Genomic DNA, 20,785 nt, shown 5'->3' with positions numbered 1-20,785 from the left:
TAAGTGTCTGACAATGCAGGGTTGCCACAAACCTTCAATTCGTAAAAAACAAACAAACAAAAAACCTCATCATTTGTGAAGCACAGTTAAGTGAGGTATGCCTGTATGCATGTCATAGAGGAAACCAAGTAATTGGACAGGAGATAGAAGGGTTGAGGGAAGAAAAGGAAGAGGCTATTAGAAGATTAAACTTCCAGGAATAACGGAATTTTCCTTTGTGTCTTCATGGTACGAAATGGTAACATCTCAGTGGTTTTGATTTCTGAATGAAAATGTATAACTTTTTGGAATTAAAAAAAAGTCAATCAATATTCTGCATCAGCTTCTATCTGTTTGGCTCTTTGATCCTAAAATAATTCCTTCATGTTCACTATTTAGTGGATAACACAAAAGTGGGAGAGAAGGCTGACATGAGGACTACCTGCACAGTGACTTGCTTGATGCTGTTTTAAAGTTGTATTCCTTGTCAATTGCATTATGAATATAAAAAGAGTACTAGTTTAAAGAGGAAGGGAATTTTTCAATCAGGTTTCTCTTCCTGTGACTCAGTTTTCATATAAAAGCAACTGGAAGGCTTCCCTGGTGGCACAGTAGTTGAGAATCTGCCTGCCAATGCAGGAAACATGGGTTCGATCCCTGGTCTGGGAAGATCCCACGTGCCACAGAGGAACTAAGCCCATGTGCCACAACTACTGAGCCTATGCTCTTAGAGCCCATGCTCTGCAGCAAGAGAAGCCACCGCAATGAGAAGCTCACATGCAGCAGTGAAGACCCAACACAGCCAAAAAATAAAGAAAAAAAAAAGCAACTGGGAATACTACTTCTGTATGGGGCACGTGTAAAAATTTTAATGGCCACAACAGTGAGAGGCCCACGTACCGCAAAAAAAAAAAAAAAAGGAAACAGAACTTCCCTGGTGGCATAGTGGATGAGACTCTGTGCTCCCAGTGCAGGGGGCCTGGGTTCGATCCCTGGTCAGGGAACTAGATCCCACATGCATGCCGCAACTAAGAGTTCACATGCCACAACTAAGGAGCCCGCCTGCCACAACTAAGACCCAGCGCAACCAAATAAATAAATATTAAAAAAAAAGAAAAGGAAACTGCCTCCTACTACCAAAACTCATTGACACCACCTCGTTGTCTTGTCTACTATATGGCCTCATGACCTCCATTCTTGCTCCTCTTCCCCTCACTCTACAAAATATCCAGTCTCTGGATATCCAGTCACTGTTGTTGAAGTCTTTTCCAAATGACATACTGTTGTTGCTTTGTTTAAGATTCTTTAATGTCTCTCCATGACCACGAGAAATTTTTTAGCTTGGCACAAGAAGTCCTTCATGACCTGGCCATCCTCTAACCTCACCTTTCGCTTTTATAATCCAACAATGTCAAGTACTTAACTTTGACATTGTTGTCAGGTACTTTGACATTACTTGTAGCTGGCTGTATACATCATGTAATTTCATTATTCCATTTCTTTGCACAAATTATACCTTCTGCCTCCTATCTTTTAGCCCAATAACTGAATATAGAAAATCATTATAAAAATTAACTAAAATAATTGAAAACTTCATACATAAGTACATTTATGGCAGTTCAATTCATGATATAAAAATTAAAACAGTCTAAATACCCGATAATATAGCGATAAGTATTATGGTACAGCCACACAATGGAATGTCATGTAATCATTAACATTTTAAATAAGTTGTATGTAAAATTTTATTTTTTTTAAATGACACCAATAAAAATATAAAAAATACAGAAAAGCATGAAGAACATAAAGATAACCGAAGATCCTCTCAAAGAAACCCACTAATAACATTTTTGTATACATCCAATGTTTTCCCCATGGAAATATCTGTATAAATATAAATAGAATCTTACCCCATATAGAGTTCTATATCTTGTACTTTTAACACCATAAGTATATTTTTATTATAACATTCTTGGAAAATATAAGTTTTAATGACTGCATAAGATTACATCATGTAGATGAACCATAATTTATATGACCTTTCCCCTATTTAGGGGGGAGGGCAGCATAGAAATATTATAATAAATATCTTAAACATTTATCTGTGTACGTGTTCTAATTTAGTTCAGAATGCTTAGCCCAGACCCACCACTTTCTGGAGAAACCTATTTGAACATCAGCCCTTACAACCATGTTATATGCCTTATCACTTCATCCCTGGGCATGTCTGAGAGCACCAGAGTGAACATCTGATACAAAGCAGGCCAATCCAAAGGCTTACCGGTAGCCTATAGTTTGGCCTGGTCTCAGACTTGTCAGGAGGTAGTAGTTATAAGTTGAGCCAATCATCTTCCCCTACTCAGAAATCTAAACAGAGACCCAGAAGTTACAAGTTAGTGATGGGCAATAAAATTGAAAAAAATATATTCAAGGACGTGGTGCCAATTATAAGCATGCACAGAGTGAGGAAACAGGAGGTCAGTCTGTAGAGAAGAGAGGAATAACCAAAGAGAAACAAAAGTTCTTGAAAGAGTAGCCTCCTTGTCTAATAATGGCTTTCTACGGCAAATTCTCATATTGAAGCTTCTGTCCTAGTGTTTTCTTTTTCTTTTTTGGTGAGATTTTAAAACAATGTTATATAACTCAATTTTTATATGAAATAACTTAAGTGGATCTCTGTTCTTTGCAAATAGAACTACCCTAATAACACAACAATGTAAAGCAATTATACTCCATTAAAGATGTTAAAAAAAAAAAAATGAAGTACCCCAAGAGAGTGTAACTCTATTTCCACAGGATATACACTAGATATGAAATCACTGTAGGACAAAGAATAATAACAATTTTAAGGCTTATAATTGGCCAAATAGCTTTACCGAAGCATGTCAATTTACCCTCAACATAAGTAGTGTATAAGTATCAATCATTCTGTACTCTCACTAAAAATAGCTATTACAATTTTTGTTAACGGTATTTTCATTGCTTTAATCTGTTGACGTCCTTTGCCGTTTTTTAAAGTTGGTGTCCATCTCTTGTATTAACTTATAAAAGTTCGTAACTATCCTAATCAGGGCAAATATTTTCCCTGTTGTCTTGACTTCCATATGTTCTTAACCTATGGTTTAAATTTTTTTAATGTGGTCAAATTCCTAGGTAGTTTTTCTGAGTTCTTCCATTTCATCAAACTCTCAAAAAATGCATGTGTGTTTTCAACCATGGAAAAACCCACTTTGGTGAATTTTAAACATTTTATGTTTAAAATGGTAGAACCTCCTCTAAAAGAAGACAAAGAGAGAAAGAAATCTTGTGCTAATCTTGAACGTGAATCAGAAAAGATGGATGGGGTTAACTTGTGGCTTTGTTTTTGATGAACCAGCCTTCATGAAACCATATGGAGGTTCATGGAACACAGCTTGAAAACCTGTGCTTTAATCAATATATATTAGATCAGTATATATGATATAGGTCATGAGACGAAAGCCTAATTTTATTTTTCATGAAAGAGTTAATTTTCTCAGCACCATTTACTGAATAGTCCTTCTATACATAAATCTTTTATCATATGTAAAGTATTTAAGCATATCTACTTAATGTTTTATATATATATATATATGTAAACCATATACTGGTTTATTTTTAAGCTATTTAGTAATAACTGAGCATTCTGAACATTTTTTCAAATGTACAATCAAGTTCTCAGTATTTTAACTTCAATATATCATTTATTATATGTTAGGGCAATCTCATTAATCTTTCTTATCTTTGCTCTTCTCCAATATCTATTTTTCTTAAAAGACTTTAGAATACTTTTTTCAATTTCACATCTCATTGGGATTTTGATGAGATTGGAAATAAATCTATAAATTAAGAACATCCGCTCTATACAAGTCCCTTTATTTTCAATTAAATGTTTTGTTTTTCATTATTTTCATTCTACATTTTTGCTATTTGTTCCTTTTAAAGAAATTTTAGTATTTCAAACCCTTTTTTGCACCCATTGTATTTTTCTGATTATTACAAGAATTTAGGAAACTTGGTTTTTATATTATTACCCACCTTAATGGGTTTAATCAGTTCATTTAAAATTAACCTTTAAAAGTATATTGTAGGCATGCTTTTGTTTGCCTAATAAACATTTGCCTATTCTTTTATATCAATAAATCAATATTGAGCAATCAATCAATCAATTGAAAATTGGTCAATTGACCAGTATCATTTTGCTTTAATCTTTTCTGTTGTAATAGCATATAAGTAAAATTTTAATCCAATCAAGGGTTTTCAAAACTTTTTAAGGGGAGATTTAACCTATTTTGATAAATTTGATTTCCTCTCATCTTGATCCATGTTCTCCAATTTTTTAGATCATCTTCATGTTGTTTTTGTTTTCTGTCTTTTGCTATAGGCACTGAATATTCTTTGCTTTTATCTTCTCTGTTTTGAAAGAAGTATGTTTTTAGTTATTTTAGTTTCAATTTCTAACTTTGTAAAAAAATATTTAGACCTTTATTTCTAGAGTTGTTAAAGTCAAGAAGAAAATGTTATGAATCCATGCTATTTAAGGTCAGAGATGTAGCACACTTTCTTTTGCTGTCCTTCCCTCATTTGGTAGCCAAATTTAGCAAATAAAAACACAGGGTGCTGTTAAGTTTGAATTTATATGAACAAATAATTTGTTAGTATAAGTTCCATGCAATATTTGGGACATACTTAATACTAAAAAATTATCATTGTATATCTGAAAATCATACCTACCTGGGTGTCCTGGATTTTATCTGATAACCCTACTTTCCCATCCAGACTTTAACATATAATGCTTTTATACTCAACATTTGTATATTAAATATTTTCTTGTACAACTATTTAATATTTTTGAAGTTTTGTAAACAAATTAACAATTATTCAAGACTTAACTGCATGTTTAACTGATTTTAGTGTTTGTTACCAGTTCTTTTACACTATGACTTCCACATTCTTGAGCTCTCTTTAAGAAAGGTACATATTTGATATGTTTTCTGTTTTCTTGCTTATCTAATTTGTTACCTACAAACGTAAAAGACAATTTAGTTGATAAGATAAACTATGGGCGATAACATTTTTCAGCCTCACAATTCTGAAGGTGTTATTCTGTTGTCTTTTGACAGTTACTCTTGCAGAGGTCTTTATCCATTTTCCCTCTTTGGTTTTTTAGACAAGCAGAATTTTTCCACACCTCCTAGTGTCTGAACCTATGAATAAATGTGGAAAACTGGGAAGGGGAATGGGTGAGAGTGTATCATGGTAACCTCACAGTGCAGCACCCCTGCAACAAAAGGCTGGTTCTTGAGTTTTCTGGGTGACAGAAATAACATCTCTAAGATACCCTATCTTGGATAAGGGTCATACATTGCTTTCCGAATTTACTGGCCCTTTAGTTAATTCTTCAACATTTGAGAACTTGTTGTCTACCAGTTTGAGTTTCAAGTTTTGTGTGTTTTCATTTTTTTTCTGTAGCTTCTTAGGGACTTTACAGGTGAGTCAAGATGCTATTTCATTTATAGCTAGCCAATTTCAATTCAAACCAAAATATAAGAAAATGTTTTGAAGTCAGTGAAAATATAAAATTGAACATACAGTATGACTTCATGCACATGAAAATGCACAGGAAAAAAGGCTTAGAATGAAACAGGATGAAAAGTTTTCTTCTTGACTCTTCTATATATTTTATAATGACTATGCATAATATTTATTGTAGAAAAAGAAAATACATTTTAATTTAAAATATCCTCCTAAGGATCTCCTCTTGAGGCAAACGATTTTTAGTAGGAATTAGGGGAAACAATAAACGTTGCTTGCGATTATTTGCGTTATTTATAGAATTTTCTTCCCAGCAGCATTTACTGGGCTTAAGGTGAAGCTTTGATTAAAGCTGTTATAACTAAATGAACAGAATTATAAGGTTTTTCTTCTGCGATTACTGTGAAGACGTGAATTCTGATCGAACCCCTTATAATACTCATGGCATTTATGAATCTTTTCTCCCATGTGGACTCTTTGATGAATTCGAAGAGCTGAGCTATGGCTGAAACCCTTACCACACTTAGCACATTGATAAGGCTTCTCTCCTGTGTGGACCCTCTGATGAATGTGAAGATTTGAGCTGTGACTAAAGCCCTTTCCACAATCATCACATTTATAGGGTTTTTCTCCCGTATGGACTCTCTGATGAATGAGAAGATGAGAACGCTGACTGAAGCCCTTCCCACACTGTTCACATTTATAGGGTTTCTCTCCAGTATGTACTCTTTGGTGAGTGTGAAGTTTGGAACTCTTGCTGAAGCCCTTCCCACATTCATGACAAGTATAGGGCTTCTCCCCTGTGTGGACCCTCTGATGAATGCGAAGATCTGAGCTGTGACTGAAGTCCTTCCCACAGTCGTCACATTTGTAAGGCTTCTCTCCTGTATGCACCCTCTGATGGATTTGAAGATTTGAGCGCTGGGTAAAGCCCTTACCACAGTCATCACATTTATAGGACTTTTCTCCTGTGTGGACTAACTGATGAATTCGAAGATTTGAACTCTGACTGAAGCCCTTACCACACTCATCACACTTATACGGTTTTTCTCCTGTGTGGACTCTCTGATGAACATGAAGTACTGAACTCCGACTAAAACTCTTACCACACTGATCACACTTAAAAGGCTTCTCTCCTATGTGAAGTCTTTGGTGAATGTGAAGTAATGAATTTCTACCGAGGTCCTTATCACACTGCAGTCTACAGAGTTTCTCTTCTGTGTGGACTCTTTGATGACAGTGAAGACTGGAGATCTGACTGAAGCTCTTACTACACACATTACATATATAAGGTACCTCCCCTGGGTGGACTCTCTGATGAAAGTGAACACCGAAGCTCTGACTAAAATTACTGGCACCTTCATTACATCTGTACAGCTTCTTACCTATGTGGATTCTTGGATGTCTGTATAGGTCTGATCTCTGAGGGAAGCATGCTGTGCTGATGGAGCATGGACACAACTTTTCTCCAAGTTGATTTCTCTTGTGAACACACTGTGAGTTCCAATAATAACTTTCTTTACATTTATTATATCCACAGTATTTCTCTTCCACAGAGCCTTTCAGCAGGTCATTTTGGCATATCTCCCCAGTGTACTCTGGAAGGGCTTCCTCTCCTGGGATATAAGAATACGGACCTATGAGCTTCTGTTCTCTTTCCACAGAGAGATTTTTCCTGGATATGACAACATGGTATCTGCGTCCTTGAAAACCACGTGAATCACTCACATAGATTTCTCTACCATTGTCTTCAGTGTGTTTTGTTTCTAAGGATTGACAAGGTATAAACTTCGTATATTTTAAGTTCCTGGGAATTTTACCTTCAAAAGTCAGTTCATAGTTCCCAAACCCTGGTACTTGTGTGAAGAGTATTAACCATTCTTGAGAGTGAGAAAGGTGTTGCTGCTTTAGGTCTTTGGAATCTATACCTTGAACCATTTCCACATAGTTCTGATTATCATATATCTGAGTGCTGGCATTCCTCCAGCCTTGCCAGCAGGAAAGATGTTCATGTTCAAAACATCTGAATCTTTCTTCTTGGAGTCTGTAGCTCTCTTTCCAGTCTCCTAGAAAAATAAGCAGATAACCCAGTGGTAAGATGAAAGCTGTGCTTAAAAATTTCCAAGTATCTCAATCAACAAGCTCCAGAATTACAGGAATATATGTGTGGGTGCAAGTGGGAAAGAAGTGTTATGACTTAGGCTGCTCCATATTTGGGTGTGGAATTCATTTGTTTTTTCATTCATAGATGTATTCATTCATTCAACAAACATATCTTGAGCATCTACTACATACCAGGTACTGTTAGAAATAAAAGAGAAAGCCCGACTGGTTTAATGGAAATAGTCTTAAAGACTGAGATTTAATTAGCTTACTCTATTTGGGACATTATTATAAGAAATAAAATATTGTTTCTATTTTTCTGTTCTAAAATAGTATAGTAGATTGTGGGGAAAAAATCTCTACTTTATCTACATCTTTGGGTGTTCCCCTTACACAGTGACTCTAGGCTTGGCTATATAATTTGCTTTGGCCACTGGGACAAAAGTGAGACAAGCAGAGATTCGCAAAGTGCTTGTGCATTGGGGCTTGGCCTCTCTTGCTGGTTTTGAAAGTCCTGTGATCACCACCATGTAAATGAGCCTGGGCCGGCCTCCTTGAAGAGAGACATGTGGTCAATACATGCCTGTTATAACACTGATACTGACCAACTGCCATTCAGGCTGTCCAGCTTCATCTTAGACCATCCAGCCCCAATCAAGTCACTCAATGATAGAAGATCCATCTAACCAACTAGAATCATGAAAAATAACACAGTTTGTTTTAAGTCACTAAGTTTGGGGTAGTTTGTTATACAGCAAAAGCTAACTTACAAATAGAACATGAAGAGAGAACAAATTGAGGACTGCACAAAATTATGGGCAGAAATCTGTGCTTTAAGTGTAATCCAGAAAATAAATAAGAATCACAAATACCTATTAATTACATAGCCAAAATGTTTTGGAAGATATCTTGCTTTCTTTACCTTCTATTTCTCATGTGATTTAAGAACCATTTTTGAGAATGGTTCTTCTACCTCAATATAGCACCCTAATAACCAAAATACTCAACAAAACTGGTCCCATGAGGATATGGGGAGGGGGAAGGGTGAGCTGTGACAAAGCGAGAGAGAGGCATGGACATATATACACTACCAAACATAAGGTAGATAGCTAGTGGGAAGCAGCCACATAGCACAGGGATATCAGCTCGGTGCTTTGTGACCACCTGGAGGGGTGGGATAGGGAGGGAGACGCAAGAGGGAAGAGATATGGGAACATATGTATATGTATAACTGATTCACTTTGCTATAAAGCAGGAACTAACACACTGTTGTAAAGCAATTATACCCCAATAAAGATGTTGGAAAAAAAAAAACTGGTCCCAGAATAAACTAACCTTATTTCCTAAGAGTTGGGATAATTTACCTACTGACATAACATTTGTGTAGTTCTCCCACATGACCTCTCTGTAGAGCTTTTTTTGAGAAGAATCCAAGAATTTCCACTCCTCCCAAGTAAAATTAACAGTCACATCTTCAAATGTTATGGCCATCTGGTCGAAGATCAGGCTTTCCAGGAAGAAGAAATCTAAGTGAGAAGATGGACAAAGAAAAAGACATTCAGCAGGTAACATAAGTGGTAAACCAAAAAGAAAAAGAAATAACTCCAATAATGAAGAAAAACAAGAAAGGTAAGAGGAGACATAATAAGAGGTCAAGTACTTAAATAATGTATCCAATCATTGAACACCATCACCATCATAAGAAACATTTATATAGCATTTGTCTGCTAACCACTGAGCCAAGTAAGTACTCTTCACGTATATTTCAAGAAATCCTCACAGCAATCCTATGTTGTAGATACTATTATTATCCTCATTTTACACATTAGTAATAATGGTTGAAAAAGATTAATTCCCAAGATCATGGACCTGGAGGTACTGCAGCTAGGACCCAGGTCTACATTCTCTGGACCAGAACTATTTGCCAACTGTAACAATATTGCTTCATGTTGCTTGTATTATTGCTTCACGGCTGATCACTTTAGACTGTTTACTTCCCACTGTGAGATGAGGAATTAGATTACCACCCGCAGCGTTAGCACTAATTTTCTGGTTAAATCAATAAGCAGTACTTATATAATTCTGAATATGATTATATACCATTTTTTGTGGGGGGGAATTACCTGTTTAATTTTTATTTAATAAATTTACTGTCCTGAGTTTTTTGATTTTTCAAAAGGCTTTATATAATCTATTTTATCAAGTGTCTCATCCCCTCACCCACCCCTTTTATTTTGGAAAAGTCCATCATCCTGCTCCAGTCAGGGCCGGCTAATCGTTAGTGCTCCATTTCAAGATCATATGACTCTTCTTCTTTTGTGATTTACACCATTAATTGGAAGGCACATAACAACATGAGTTCAATCAAGCCTGTGAATGTTAAGCCTATGGCCATCGAAGAAAGCAAAGGTGAGAAACAGGCGAGGTTTTCTTCAAAGGAGAATGTCCAAACACGGTTACTAGGAAAGATTCCCAAGAATCATTTGAATCACTATATACCTTAAGTCTTTATTACTATCCCTCATAAGTGGCTGGGTGGAGAATTCGAGAGTGAAAAGAATTTTTCTCGGAACTGCTTCACTGTTTATAAGCTTTTAGCGTTGCTAAGACTGATTTAAAGAACAAACAAACTGTAATTCCTTTGTGGGCAACTTTTTCTTTCCTCTCTGGAAATATTTTAGGGTCTTCTTTTGTGGCTGGCCCTCTGCCCCAAATGGTGTATGGATTTGAGCCTCTCCAAAGTTCACAGGGCTCATCAGTTCCTTTCTTGTCTGTATTACCCTGCTGAGTATTCTAGGATGTAACACCTTCAGCCCTATGTGGCTCTTACCACTATTCCTACTGTTGCCATCCAGGATTTTGTTGAAATTTCTCATTTGCTGATGGCTCTTCGGCTTCGTCATTTTAAGTTCATAAATTTCTTGGTTTTTTACGATATCTATGTAGTTTTAGAAAGTAGAAGAGATAAATGCATGTATTCTAACTGTCTAAAAATATTTTAGTAGAAAGAATAAATCAAGTTGGTTATGTGACAAATTCATTTTTCTTTGATGACACATTCTCAATTGTAAAGTTCAATTTAAAATGTTCAGTAAATGTTAAGATTTAGGAATTTATTTTAAAAAATATACTAGAGATTAAGAGCCTCATTTTTTTTCTTTACTGAAAGTTCATAAAAATTATAACAATGCTGAAGTAATATAAGTAAAAATTAAGTCTACCCTCCCCAAATAATTTAAGAAATAACCACTATAGTTTTCACTGTGTCCTTATGGACCTTTTTTCATACATACATACCCCACTAATGTTTTTTTCATAACACAGACATGATAATTCTGCAGTCTGCTTTTTTTTACATAATATGTAGTATACAACTTCCCGTTTCAGTACATATAGGCCTGTGTTATTCGTGGTAATTTTAAAATATGTCCAGAAATTATTTGATACCTTTCCCTTCAAAAGGTGGAGCCTAATTCCCCACCTCTTGAATGTGGCCTGGGTTAGGGACTTACTTGTGATGAACAGGAAAAAAAAGAAGGGGAAGCAATGGTGTGCAGCTTTCAAGACTAGCTCATAAAAGGCACTGCAGCTTCCTCCATGCTTTTTTTCTTGGATCAGTCACTCTAGGAGAAGCTACCTAACACACTGTATGAATACTCAGGCAGCCCTGTAGAGAGGCCCATGTGGTGAGGAACTGAGGCCTTCTGTCCTCAGTAAGAAATGAGGCATCTGCCAACAGCCATGTGAGTGAACCATCAAGAAGTGGATCCTCCAGCCCCAGTGAAGGCTTCCAATGAACTGTAGTCCTGCTGACAGCTTGACTGCAACCTCGTGTGAAACCCTGAGCCAGAACCACACTGCTATACTGTTCCCAGATTCCTGACCCTTAGAAACTGAGGTAATAAATGTTTGTTGTTTTAAGCTGCTACATATAATTTATTATGCAGAAATAGATGGTTGATGTATTGTTGTAAAAGTTGCATAGCATTTCATGTTATGATGTTCCAAAATGTAACTGTTCCCATACTGATGACGATTATTTCCAGTTTTCTGGCTATCATAATACAGCAGTGAACAACTCCCTTAAATACATCATTGAACACTCGTAGTATTTCTAGAAGATACATTTCCAGAATTAGAACCACCAGGCATGTTCGTTTCAGTTTACTAAAAAAACACTGTAAAACTTTGAAAATATTTATTTTTTTAAATTTGTTTAAAATATTCTCCCCCACTAGAAAGTTAAAAGCGGAATACCTACATTCAAAATTAGTAAGTACAAGTCTATAGAGGAAAAAAATTATAGAAAGCATAAATTAAGATGGCAAGTAAAATTAGTAATAGACAAAAGGATACTAAAACAGTTTTAAAATATAGAGGCATATTGCTTAGAAGACACTCCAAACTACTGAATTCTAGAAGATTAAAAATGAAAAGACAGGCTAATCTATAACAGAAAAATATAGACAAAAATAAAGTAGGGGCTTCCCTAGTGGTGCAGTGGTTGGGAGTCCGCCTGCCAATTCAGGGTACGCGGGTTCGTTCCCCAGTCCAGGAAGATCCCACATGCCGCGGAGCGGCTGGGCCCGTGGGCCATGGCCGCTGAGCCTGCGCGTCTGGAGCCTGTTGCTCCGCAACGGGAGAGGCCGCAGCAGTGAGAGGCCCGCGTACCGGAAAATAAATAAATAAATAAAGTAGGTTTTGCAATATTAATATTACATAAGGTAAAATCAAAGGAAAAAGTATTACCCGAGATTAACAGAGTAATTTTATGAGAAATGAAATTATTGCTCTTGGTGTACCACCCACCAGAATTAAGATTTTGTCAGAATTGCTCCGAGACGGTATATCAGAGGGTGGGGGGGGGGCGGTGAGAGAAGATGGGGACCATATGATAGCAAAAATAACAGTAATTATAGTAAATGTGAATAGCTTAATCTCACAGATTAAAAGACACAGATTTGTAGGTTAAAAAAATGAGATTCAACATGTGGTTTAGAAGAGACACTAAAAAGAAAAAAAACATGGGAATAAAAGGATGGAACAACATATTCCACACAAATATGAACCAAAAGAAAGCTGTAATAACAAACTTAACTTCAGCTGAAATAAAATTTATGGCAAAAAGTTTGTAACTATGTGTGGTGATGGATGTTAACTAGACATATTGTGGTGATCATTTTACAATATATACAAATATAGAATCACGTTGTATACCTGAAACTAATATGCCAGTTATATCCCAATAAAAAATTTATGGCAAAAATATAAGGGACAAAAAACACAGTTTTTTTTCTGTATTAATAAATAGTAAGACCAAAAAATATCCATTATAATTAAACTACACCCATAAATAGAATTTCAAAATGTATTAAGTAACAACTATCGTAAGTTCAAGGAGATATAATATATACACCATTGATTGTAATTATAGATATTAATACACTCCTCTCAGAAAATGATAGATCAAGCAAAACCAAAGAACTCAACAATATAAAGACTAAACAGTACAATTAATACTCGAGTTATTTTTTCTGTGTTGAATTCTATACTCCCAAAACACTAAATACACATTATTTTCATGAACCCACAATACTGTTACAAGACTGACCATGTATTGGTCTATAAAAGAAATCTCAATAAATTCCAAATTATCAACATAATGCAGAATACATTCTCTAGATACAAGGTAATAAAATTAGGAACTATTAACAATGGAATTTAAAAATCCACACTTCTGGAACCCAAGTAACATATTAAATAGCCCTTAAATTTTAAAGGAAAATATAATGATAATTAAGAAAATTTGAATTGAATAATAATAATTACACATCAAAATTTTCAAGACCCAGATAAATAAGTACTAAAAGGAAATAAGAATGGCTACATATAATCAACCTAAGCATTCAACTCAGAAACTCAGAAAATAAAAACCCTCCCCCTCTAAAAAAAAAAGAGCAAACTTCAAAAAAGAAGGATAAAGCTGAAAGTCAAAGGGGCAATAAACAAATAGATGATGTGGAAATGCATAAGGCCAAAAGATGCTCTTAAAAATTTAATGTCAAAAAAAAAATTTAATAAGTCAGATCTCTGCAAGTCTAATTTTTTTTTTGAAAAGATGATTATAAACAAAATACTGGACAAAATGAGGAAATAACCACAGACATAAGACTTAAAATAATACAAGAGCATTATGAACTATATGCAAATACACTTGAACATCTATATAAAAGGACAAATTCCTAGTACACAATGCCAATATAAAATGCCAAAATAGATTTTAAGAGTAATATAAAATTACATACCAGTAAGTATTAAAGAAAACTGAAACGGCAGCCAAGATTCTTTCTCCCTCCCCCAAAATCAAAGGCCCAAAGAGTTTTACAGTTGAGTTCTCGCAAATGTTCAATTAACAGTTAATTACTATTATAATCAAATTGTTTTAGAAAATAGAAAGTGAAAATTACTAGCTCATTATATGGCCAGTGTAATATTGATTACAAGACCTGATAAGAACAATACAAAAGAAAACTATAGGCCCATTTTTAAGTTTGATAGATATGTAAAAAATCCTAAATAGATATTAGCTAACTGAATTCAGATATGTATGAAAAAATGATAAAGCATAATTTATAACAGGAATGGAGGACAGTTCAACATGAGAAAATTAATCAACATAATTCACTATACTAATAGACTACAGAAGAAAACCACAATTATCTCAACTGATGCAGAAAAATTGTGTGATAAAGATCATAATGTTCACCGCCTATAAAGGTCTTACAAAAACTTTTAGCCAACTAGAAATAAAAAGAAACTACCTAAATTGGTAAAGGTTATATACTGATACTAAGAATCTACATCAAACATTAAGCTTAATGGAGAAATTTTATACGTATTTCCTTTACGATGGTAACAAGATAAGAATGCCCACCATCACCACTGCTTTCAAAATAGTACTAAGGGTTCTGACAAATACTATAAGAAAAGAAAAAGAAATAAGAAGCTAAGGATTAGAAGAAAAAACATAAAATGTCATTATTTGCATATGTTATGGCAATCTACCTAGAAAAACAAGAGTATGTGGATAAACCATAAACTGATGGAAAAGCTCAGCAAAATTACCAGACACAATAAAGCAAAAGCATCATGGTATCAGCAATCAACTACCAGAAAACAAGATATTCACAACAGCAAAAAAAAAAACCAAAAAAACAACTATCTTATAAAAAGATAGTTTTATCTTTGAAGACGACTTCCAAATTCCAGTAAAGTAGAAAAAAGATTATCTGAATAAAGGGAGAAGCATGCCTCCATGTTCTCGGATGAGATGACTCAAATTCAGTATACCTCCAGTCAAATTTCTAGCTGGATTTTTTGAGGAACACGATATACTTTTTTTCCCTAAAATTTATAGGGAGGGAAAAGAAGTCCATAAAGACTTAAGTAAACCAAGCAGGAAGACTTGTTCTACTAGATACTGACATACCACCAAACTACAGTAGTAAAATCAGAACAAATAGACCAGTAGAACAGAATTGAGGACTCAGAGCCTAAGCAATGTACTTGTTTATATATGAAAACTTATTAACAATAAAGATGGCATTAAAAATCAAAGAAGAATGGATTATTTACACTAGATGGTGGTGTGAAACTGATTAACTATATGAGAAAAAATAAAGCTGGATTCCAATTTGATATCATATACAATGGGGCACTAGATGGATTAAACACTTAAATGTTAAAGGGAAAGTTATAGAGTTAGTAAAAGAAAATGTTAGGATTGAAAAACATTTACCATTGTTAAATGAATCCAAGGGCCAGTTCTTTGGGGGGAAAATATTAACAATAAAATAGATCAATCCCTGACTAGCTAGAAAAGAAAAGAAAAAGGGGTGGGCACAAAGAGAAAAAAGTTAGAAATGAGATTAGTGAAAAAGCAACAGATAAAAATTTAATTGAGCATTAGGTGGGCACTTTCCACCATTCTTTAGAACATAAATCTGAATGGGAAATGTATTTTTTCCTAGAAAACCATTTGATATAGCCCCAAGAAAAGGGAAAAATTCTGAACAGATCAGATATTTTGAAAGAAACTGGTCAAGTTATCAAAGAAATATGACCTTCACAATAACAACCCAAAAGTTTCCTTAAATGAATTCTTTCAGATTTGCAAAGAACAGATTATGTGATTCTATTAAACTATTCCAAGGCATATAAAAGAGTTATCAAAAATTTTAAGAAACTCAGGAAAACACTGAGACAGCAAAATCAGAAAACTACAGATCTATATTACTAATGAATATTGACATAAACTTCAGAAATAAAGTAAAATATAAGGCCAATAAAATGCAGCAACACCTGTGTTTATAATCTACTGCCACACAACTAGTTACTTCAAAACTGAGTGGCTTAAAACAATAATTATTATCTTTCATGGTTTCTCTGGGTCAGAAATTCACAGGTAGCTTGGCTGGGCAGTTCTGGTTTGGATGAGGTGATGTTGAGCTGTCAGCTAGTGCTGTATAAAACTATACATATAAATAAAAAGAAGATTCACTTTATACAAATTTAAGTTATATAAACAAAGAAGTCCTTAAAAGTAAAAGGCAAGTGATAACCTAAAGAAATATTTACAGCATATAACAAATGGCTTCCATATTTTACATACTGAGTACATTCTATCAAATGGAAACAAAAAATTCAGTAGGAAAAAGGTAATTTGAGTCAATTTATCAAAGAAGTAATGCAAATGACCAATAAATATATGTTGAAAGTGGTCAATCTCCACTTTATTTATCTCCCTGATTATCCTTTCATATTATGTCAATATTCATATTGACATAATACAGTCAACAGTAACACAATCATAGTAGGGGACTTTAACACCACACTTTCACCAATGGACAGATCATCCAAAATGAAAATAAATAAGGAAACACAAGCTTTAAATGATACATTAAACAAGATGGACTTAATTGATATTTATAGGACATTCCATCCAAAAACAACAGAATACACATTCTTCTCAAGTGCTCATGGAACATTCTCCAGGACAGATCATATCTTGGGTCACAAATCAAGTCGGGTTCGAGCCCTGGTCTGGGAAGATGCCACATGTCGCAGAGCAACTAAGCCTGTGTGCCACAACTACTGAGCTTGCGCTCTAGAGCCCGTGAGCCACAACTACTGAAGCCCAGGCGCCTAGAGCCCGTGCTCCACAAGAAGAGAAGCCACCAGAATGAGAAGCCCACGCACCGCAACAAAGAGTAGCCCTGGCTCACCGCAACTAGAGAAAGCCCAGGCGCAACAACGAAGACCTAGCACAGCCAAAAGTAAACAAATTTTAAAAATTAAAAAAAAAACAACCCAATCCATAAATTGGCAGAAGACCTAAATAGACATTTCTCCAAAGAAGATATACAGATTGCCAACAGACACATGAACGAATGCTCAACATCATTAATCATTAGAGAAATGTAAATCAAAACTACAATGAGATATCATCTCACACCGGTCAGAACGGCCATCATCAAAAAATATACAAACAATAAATGCTGGAGAGGGTATGGAGAAAAGGGAACCCTCTTGCACTGTTGTTGGGAATGTAAATTGATACAGCCACTATGGAGAACAGTATGGAGGTTCCTTAAAAAACTAAAAATAGAAATACCATATGACCCAGCAATCCCACTACTGGGCATATACCCTGAGAAAATCATAATTCTAAAAGAGTCATATACCAAAATATTCATTGCAGCTCTATTTACAATAGCCAGGACATGGCAGCAACCTAAGTGTCCATCAACAGATGAATGGATAAAGAAGATGTGGCATATATATATACAATGGAATATTACTCAGCCATAAAAAGGACGAAACTGAGTTATTTGTAGTGATGTGGATGGACCTAGAGACTGTCATACAGAGTGAAGTAAGTCAGAAAGAGAAAAAGAAATACCGTATGCTAACATATATATATGGAATCTAAAAAAAAAGAAAAGAAAATGGTCAGAAGAACCTAGGGGCAAGACTGGAATAAATATGCAGACGTACTAGAGAATGGATTTGGGGATACTGGGAGGGGGAAGGGTAAGCTGGGACAAAGAGAGTGGCATGGACATATATACACTACCAAACGTAAAATAGCTAGTGGGAAGCAGCCGCATTGCACAGGGAGATCAGCTCAGTGCTTTGTGACCACCTAGAGGGGTGGGATAGGGAGGGTGGGGTGGAGGGAGATGCAAGAGGGAAAAGATATGGGGACATATGTATATGTATAACTGATTCACTTTGTTGTAAAGCAGAAACTGATACACCATTGTAAAGCAATTATACTCTAATAAAGATGTTAAAAAAATACTCATGCTATCCAAACATACTTGGAAAAATGTCCATATGTTAAATGAAAAAATTAGACATATAACAGCCATTCATACATTCAACAAATATTCATTGAGTGCTCACTATATGCCAGGCATAGTTCTATATACTAGGAACATTCCCTGCCCTCATGGAGCCTATCTGTAATGATTCAAATTTTTTTATATATACTCATCTCTTTATATATGTATCTTAAATTTATGTTTGCATATTTGTACATATGTGTATGTGTATGTATGCATACATACTAGTATTTGTACGGATTAGTGAATACGTATGTATATTAAGTATTAAATAAAAGGCTCTAAGTATTGATAAATACATCAAAATGTCAATAATGGCTGTGTCTGGTTGATGTGCCGTGGACTCTGAGTGGTACACAAGAATAAGTAACCAGTTAAACATTAACTGGCCCTCCAGAGTATGGCCTTACCTTACACATTCATACTTACGTCTCTACTGCAACTAGCCCAGTTTCCTTATTTGTCCCCTTATATTCTGCCTGAGACTAAATGATGGTCTTCCTGTCTGGAATGATATCTTCCAATTCATAGTAATTATTCAACTCTGAGTTCCTGTTCCTGTCTTTTACTTAAAAGTGCCACTCATTCCAGCACTGTTTAATGTATGATAACTTTAGAAATTCTTATTAACCTCATGTGGTTTGTTTCCCCAAGGTTAAGGAAAGACATTTTTGTATTTATTCATCTCGGGTCATCAAAAACAGTATGAATTATATAGTAGGCTTGAATGACTGGCTGACTGAATGAGTAATTGCTGGGAAAAGACACTGGGCAGGAGGTAGGGGCTTGCTGCATAGGAGGCTTGAAAGCTTCCCAGGCAAAGAGGAATATGTTCTATTCAGTCTGGTCCATCCATCCCCGTGGCCACCTCCACTACTCCTGCTATCCATGGAGAAGCCGGGGGCATTTCATACATGAGAAAAGACAATCCAACTCACCTGGGATCAGACTGTGAGGGAAATAGTGACCATTCCTTCCTCCTTTGTGCTCCTTTTTGGGGGAAGCGTGGAGTGTTGAGAAGGCTGAGCTGAGGGAGAAGAAAGGAGGAATGAACAACTGGGCATCACTTGAAATTCCCAAACTCACTACAATCCCCACGTACTAACTGAGTGTTAACCCCCAAATCTCCCAGACAGAGGTTAGAAAGAGCCCAAGAACATTTCTGTTCCCTTTCAAGCACCCGAAAGGAGAGCTGTACGAACTGGCACTCAGGACCTTATTTCTGACCATCTAAGAAAAGTACAATTCTAGTTTGGGCATGAAAACAGAATTTGATCTCACAGTTTAGTCCCTCCAGGAATGAAGATGCTTTCTATGTAATTTAACCTCTCTGAGCCTCAAAAATTTCCTAGTTTATTATTAACATGTACAATTTTTTAAAAAGATTGGAAAAACAGCACACTTAAATAGTTCTTTCTAAAAGTATATTTTAAAAGTTTTGTTCAATCAGTTAAGTAGAAAGGTAAATTCCATCACCCTCTCCTACTTCTTACAACATAAATACTGGATTTACTATTAGATCAGAGTACAGAGTCTTAGCAAAAGATCCCAGATCTAGGGCCCCCAGGACATAATCATAGTCTCAACTCTATCACCAACCACTTGTAGAACTTCGAAAAAGACCAAACTTCTAGACCTCGTAGGGCCTCACTTTCCTCACCTGTAAAATGGGGGCATGAGTCTTTGCCACCCTGGTCCTCCGTTGCTGATTACAGGTCCCTGGGGAAAATGATAAACAGTTAAGAGCCCTCTTTCCCTAGAGAGAAAAATGCTTCATGGTGTCCCAGGTGCAGGGCAGGTTTGGGCTCCCCGTACGCACCAAGGGCCGCCAGAGTTTGTACATCTGAAGCTCCGGATTCAGACGTACAAACGGTTCTCGCGGAGCTGGATCCCGGCGGCATCGGCTGCTGTAGCGGAAACACGCGCGGCCTCCGTTCCGCATCCAGGCCTCCGTTCCCCATCCAGACCTCCGCCCCAGCACCTCCCGGCCCCGAGCACCCCGGCCCCAGGACCCAAGCTGCCTCTGCCTCCTCTCTCCTTCCCCTTCTTCAGTTGAAACGTGGGGAGGGCGACTGTGAAGAACCCACCTACACTGGTGTCCGAGATTTCTAAGCCGGAGCGGCTTCTCGGCCCCCGGCCCTCCCTCTTCTGCCTCTCTTCCTGCCACAGCTCTCCCCACCCTTGTCCGCTTCTGGCTCGGTGCTCCCGAGAGTCCGCGTCACTTACGGAGCCTCTGGAGAGGGATGGGGACCGGCCCAAATACACCGTCTAAATAAACAATGGCCGCAGCCCTGCTAGACCAAAACCGAAGCCCCAGGCCTCGGAGTAGACACTTAGAGCGTTCCCATGGAGACGGGAGGAGGCGGGGCGGGAAAGGAAAACGCCGGAGAACGTGGCTCCTGATTGGCCAGAAAGAACGAGGTGCGACCTGGCCTTAAAGCGTCAGCGTTCCGGGGTGAGAGGACCGTGTACTATGGCCCTCTGAACCGAGGATGGGGCTGAGCCCCCCAAGATACTAACGTTAACGGGACGGTTCTAGGTGTTTTTAGGGCCCCTGGGAAGGGGGGTCAGGGCTGGGGATTCGGGGAAACAGTCACCCTGGGGGGCGAGGGGTGGTAACGCCTGCTGTCTCGCGCACTCGGCGGAATGGGCAACCCACTAGCTCTGGCTGTAGCGTCGTCTCTAAATTCGAGTCACACAGCCGCGAAGAGGGCTTTTCAAATTTCGTTTTATGGGGGCCCGCT

The 20,785-nt window shown here is 36.7% G+C and overlaps 1 protein-coding gene across 1 annotated transcript; it reads right to left on the bottom strand.

The window, feature by feature from the left end:
• Positions 1-1,494: 1,494 nt before the first annotated feature.
• On the bottom strand, positions 1,495-20,351 carry ZNF214 (zinc finger protein 214). The gene is made up of 5 exons (XM_024757111.1): positions 20,268-20,351; positions 19,702-19,760; positions 18,980-19,068; positions 9,000-9,161; positions 1,495-7,598 (listed from the first exon to the last, which is right to left on the bottom strand). Exons 2-5 carry the CDS (start codon positions 19,716-19,718, stop codon positions 5,908-5,910), a joined length of 1,959 nt encoding a protein of 652 aa, XP_024612879.1. The 5' UTR covers positions 19,719-19,760; positions 20,268-20,351; the 3' UTR covers positions 1,495-5,907.
• Between the last annotated feature and the right edge of the window lie 434 nt (positions 20,352-20,785).

The sequence above is a fragment of the Neophocaena asiaeorientalis genome, unplaced genomic scaffold (genome assembly GCF_003031525.2).
Source record: "Neophocaena asiaeorientalis asiaeorientalis breed wild unplaced genomic scaffold, Neophocaena_asiaeorientalis_V1.1 scaffold504, whole genome shotgun sequence".
In the NCBI taxonomy this organism is placed as follows: domain Eukaryota; kingdom Metazoa; phylum Chordata; class Mammalia; order Artiodactyla; family Phocoenidae; genus Neophocaena; species Neophocaena asiaeorientalis.
The sequence above is the reverse complement of the archived record's forward strand: the minus strand, read 5'-3'. Positions and strand labels throughout refer to the sequence as shown.

Excerpts from the sequence above, each read along its gene's own strand:
- ZNF214 (XM_024757111.1), bottom strand. Across the intron at positions 9,162-18,979 it reads CCCTCACAGTCTGATCCCAG|ATTTCTTCTTCCTGGAAAGC; the intron begins GTGAGTTGGATT and ends CTTCTCACTTAG. Across the intron at positions 7,599-8,999 it reads CACAAATGTTATGTCAGTAG|GAGACTGGAAAGAGAGCTAC; the intron begins GTAAATTATCCC and ends TTATTTTTCTAG.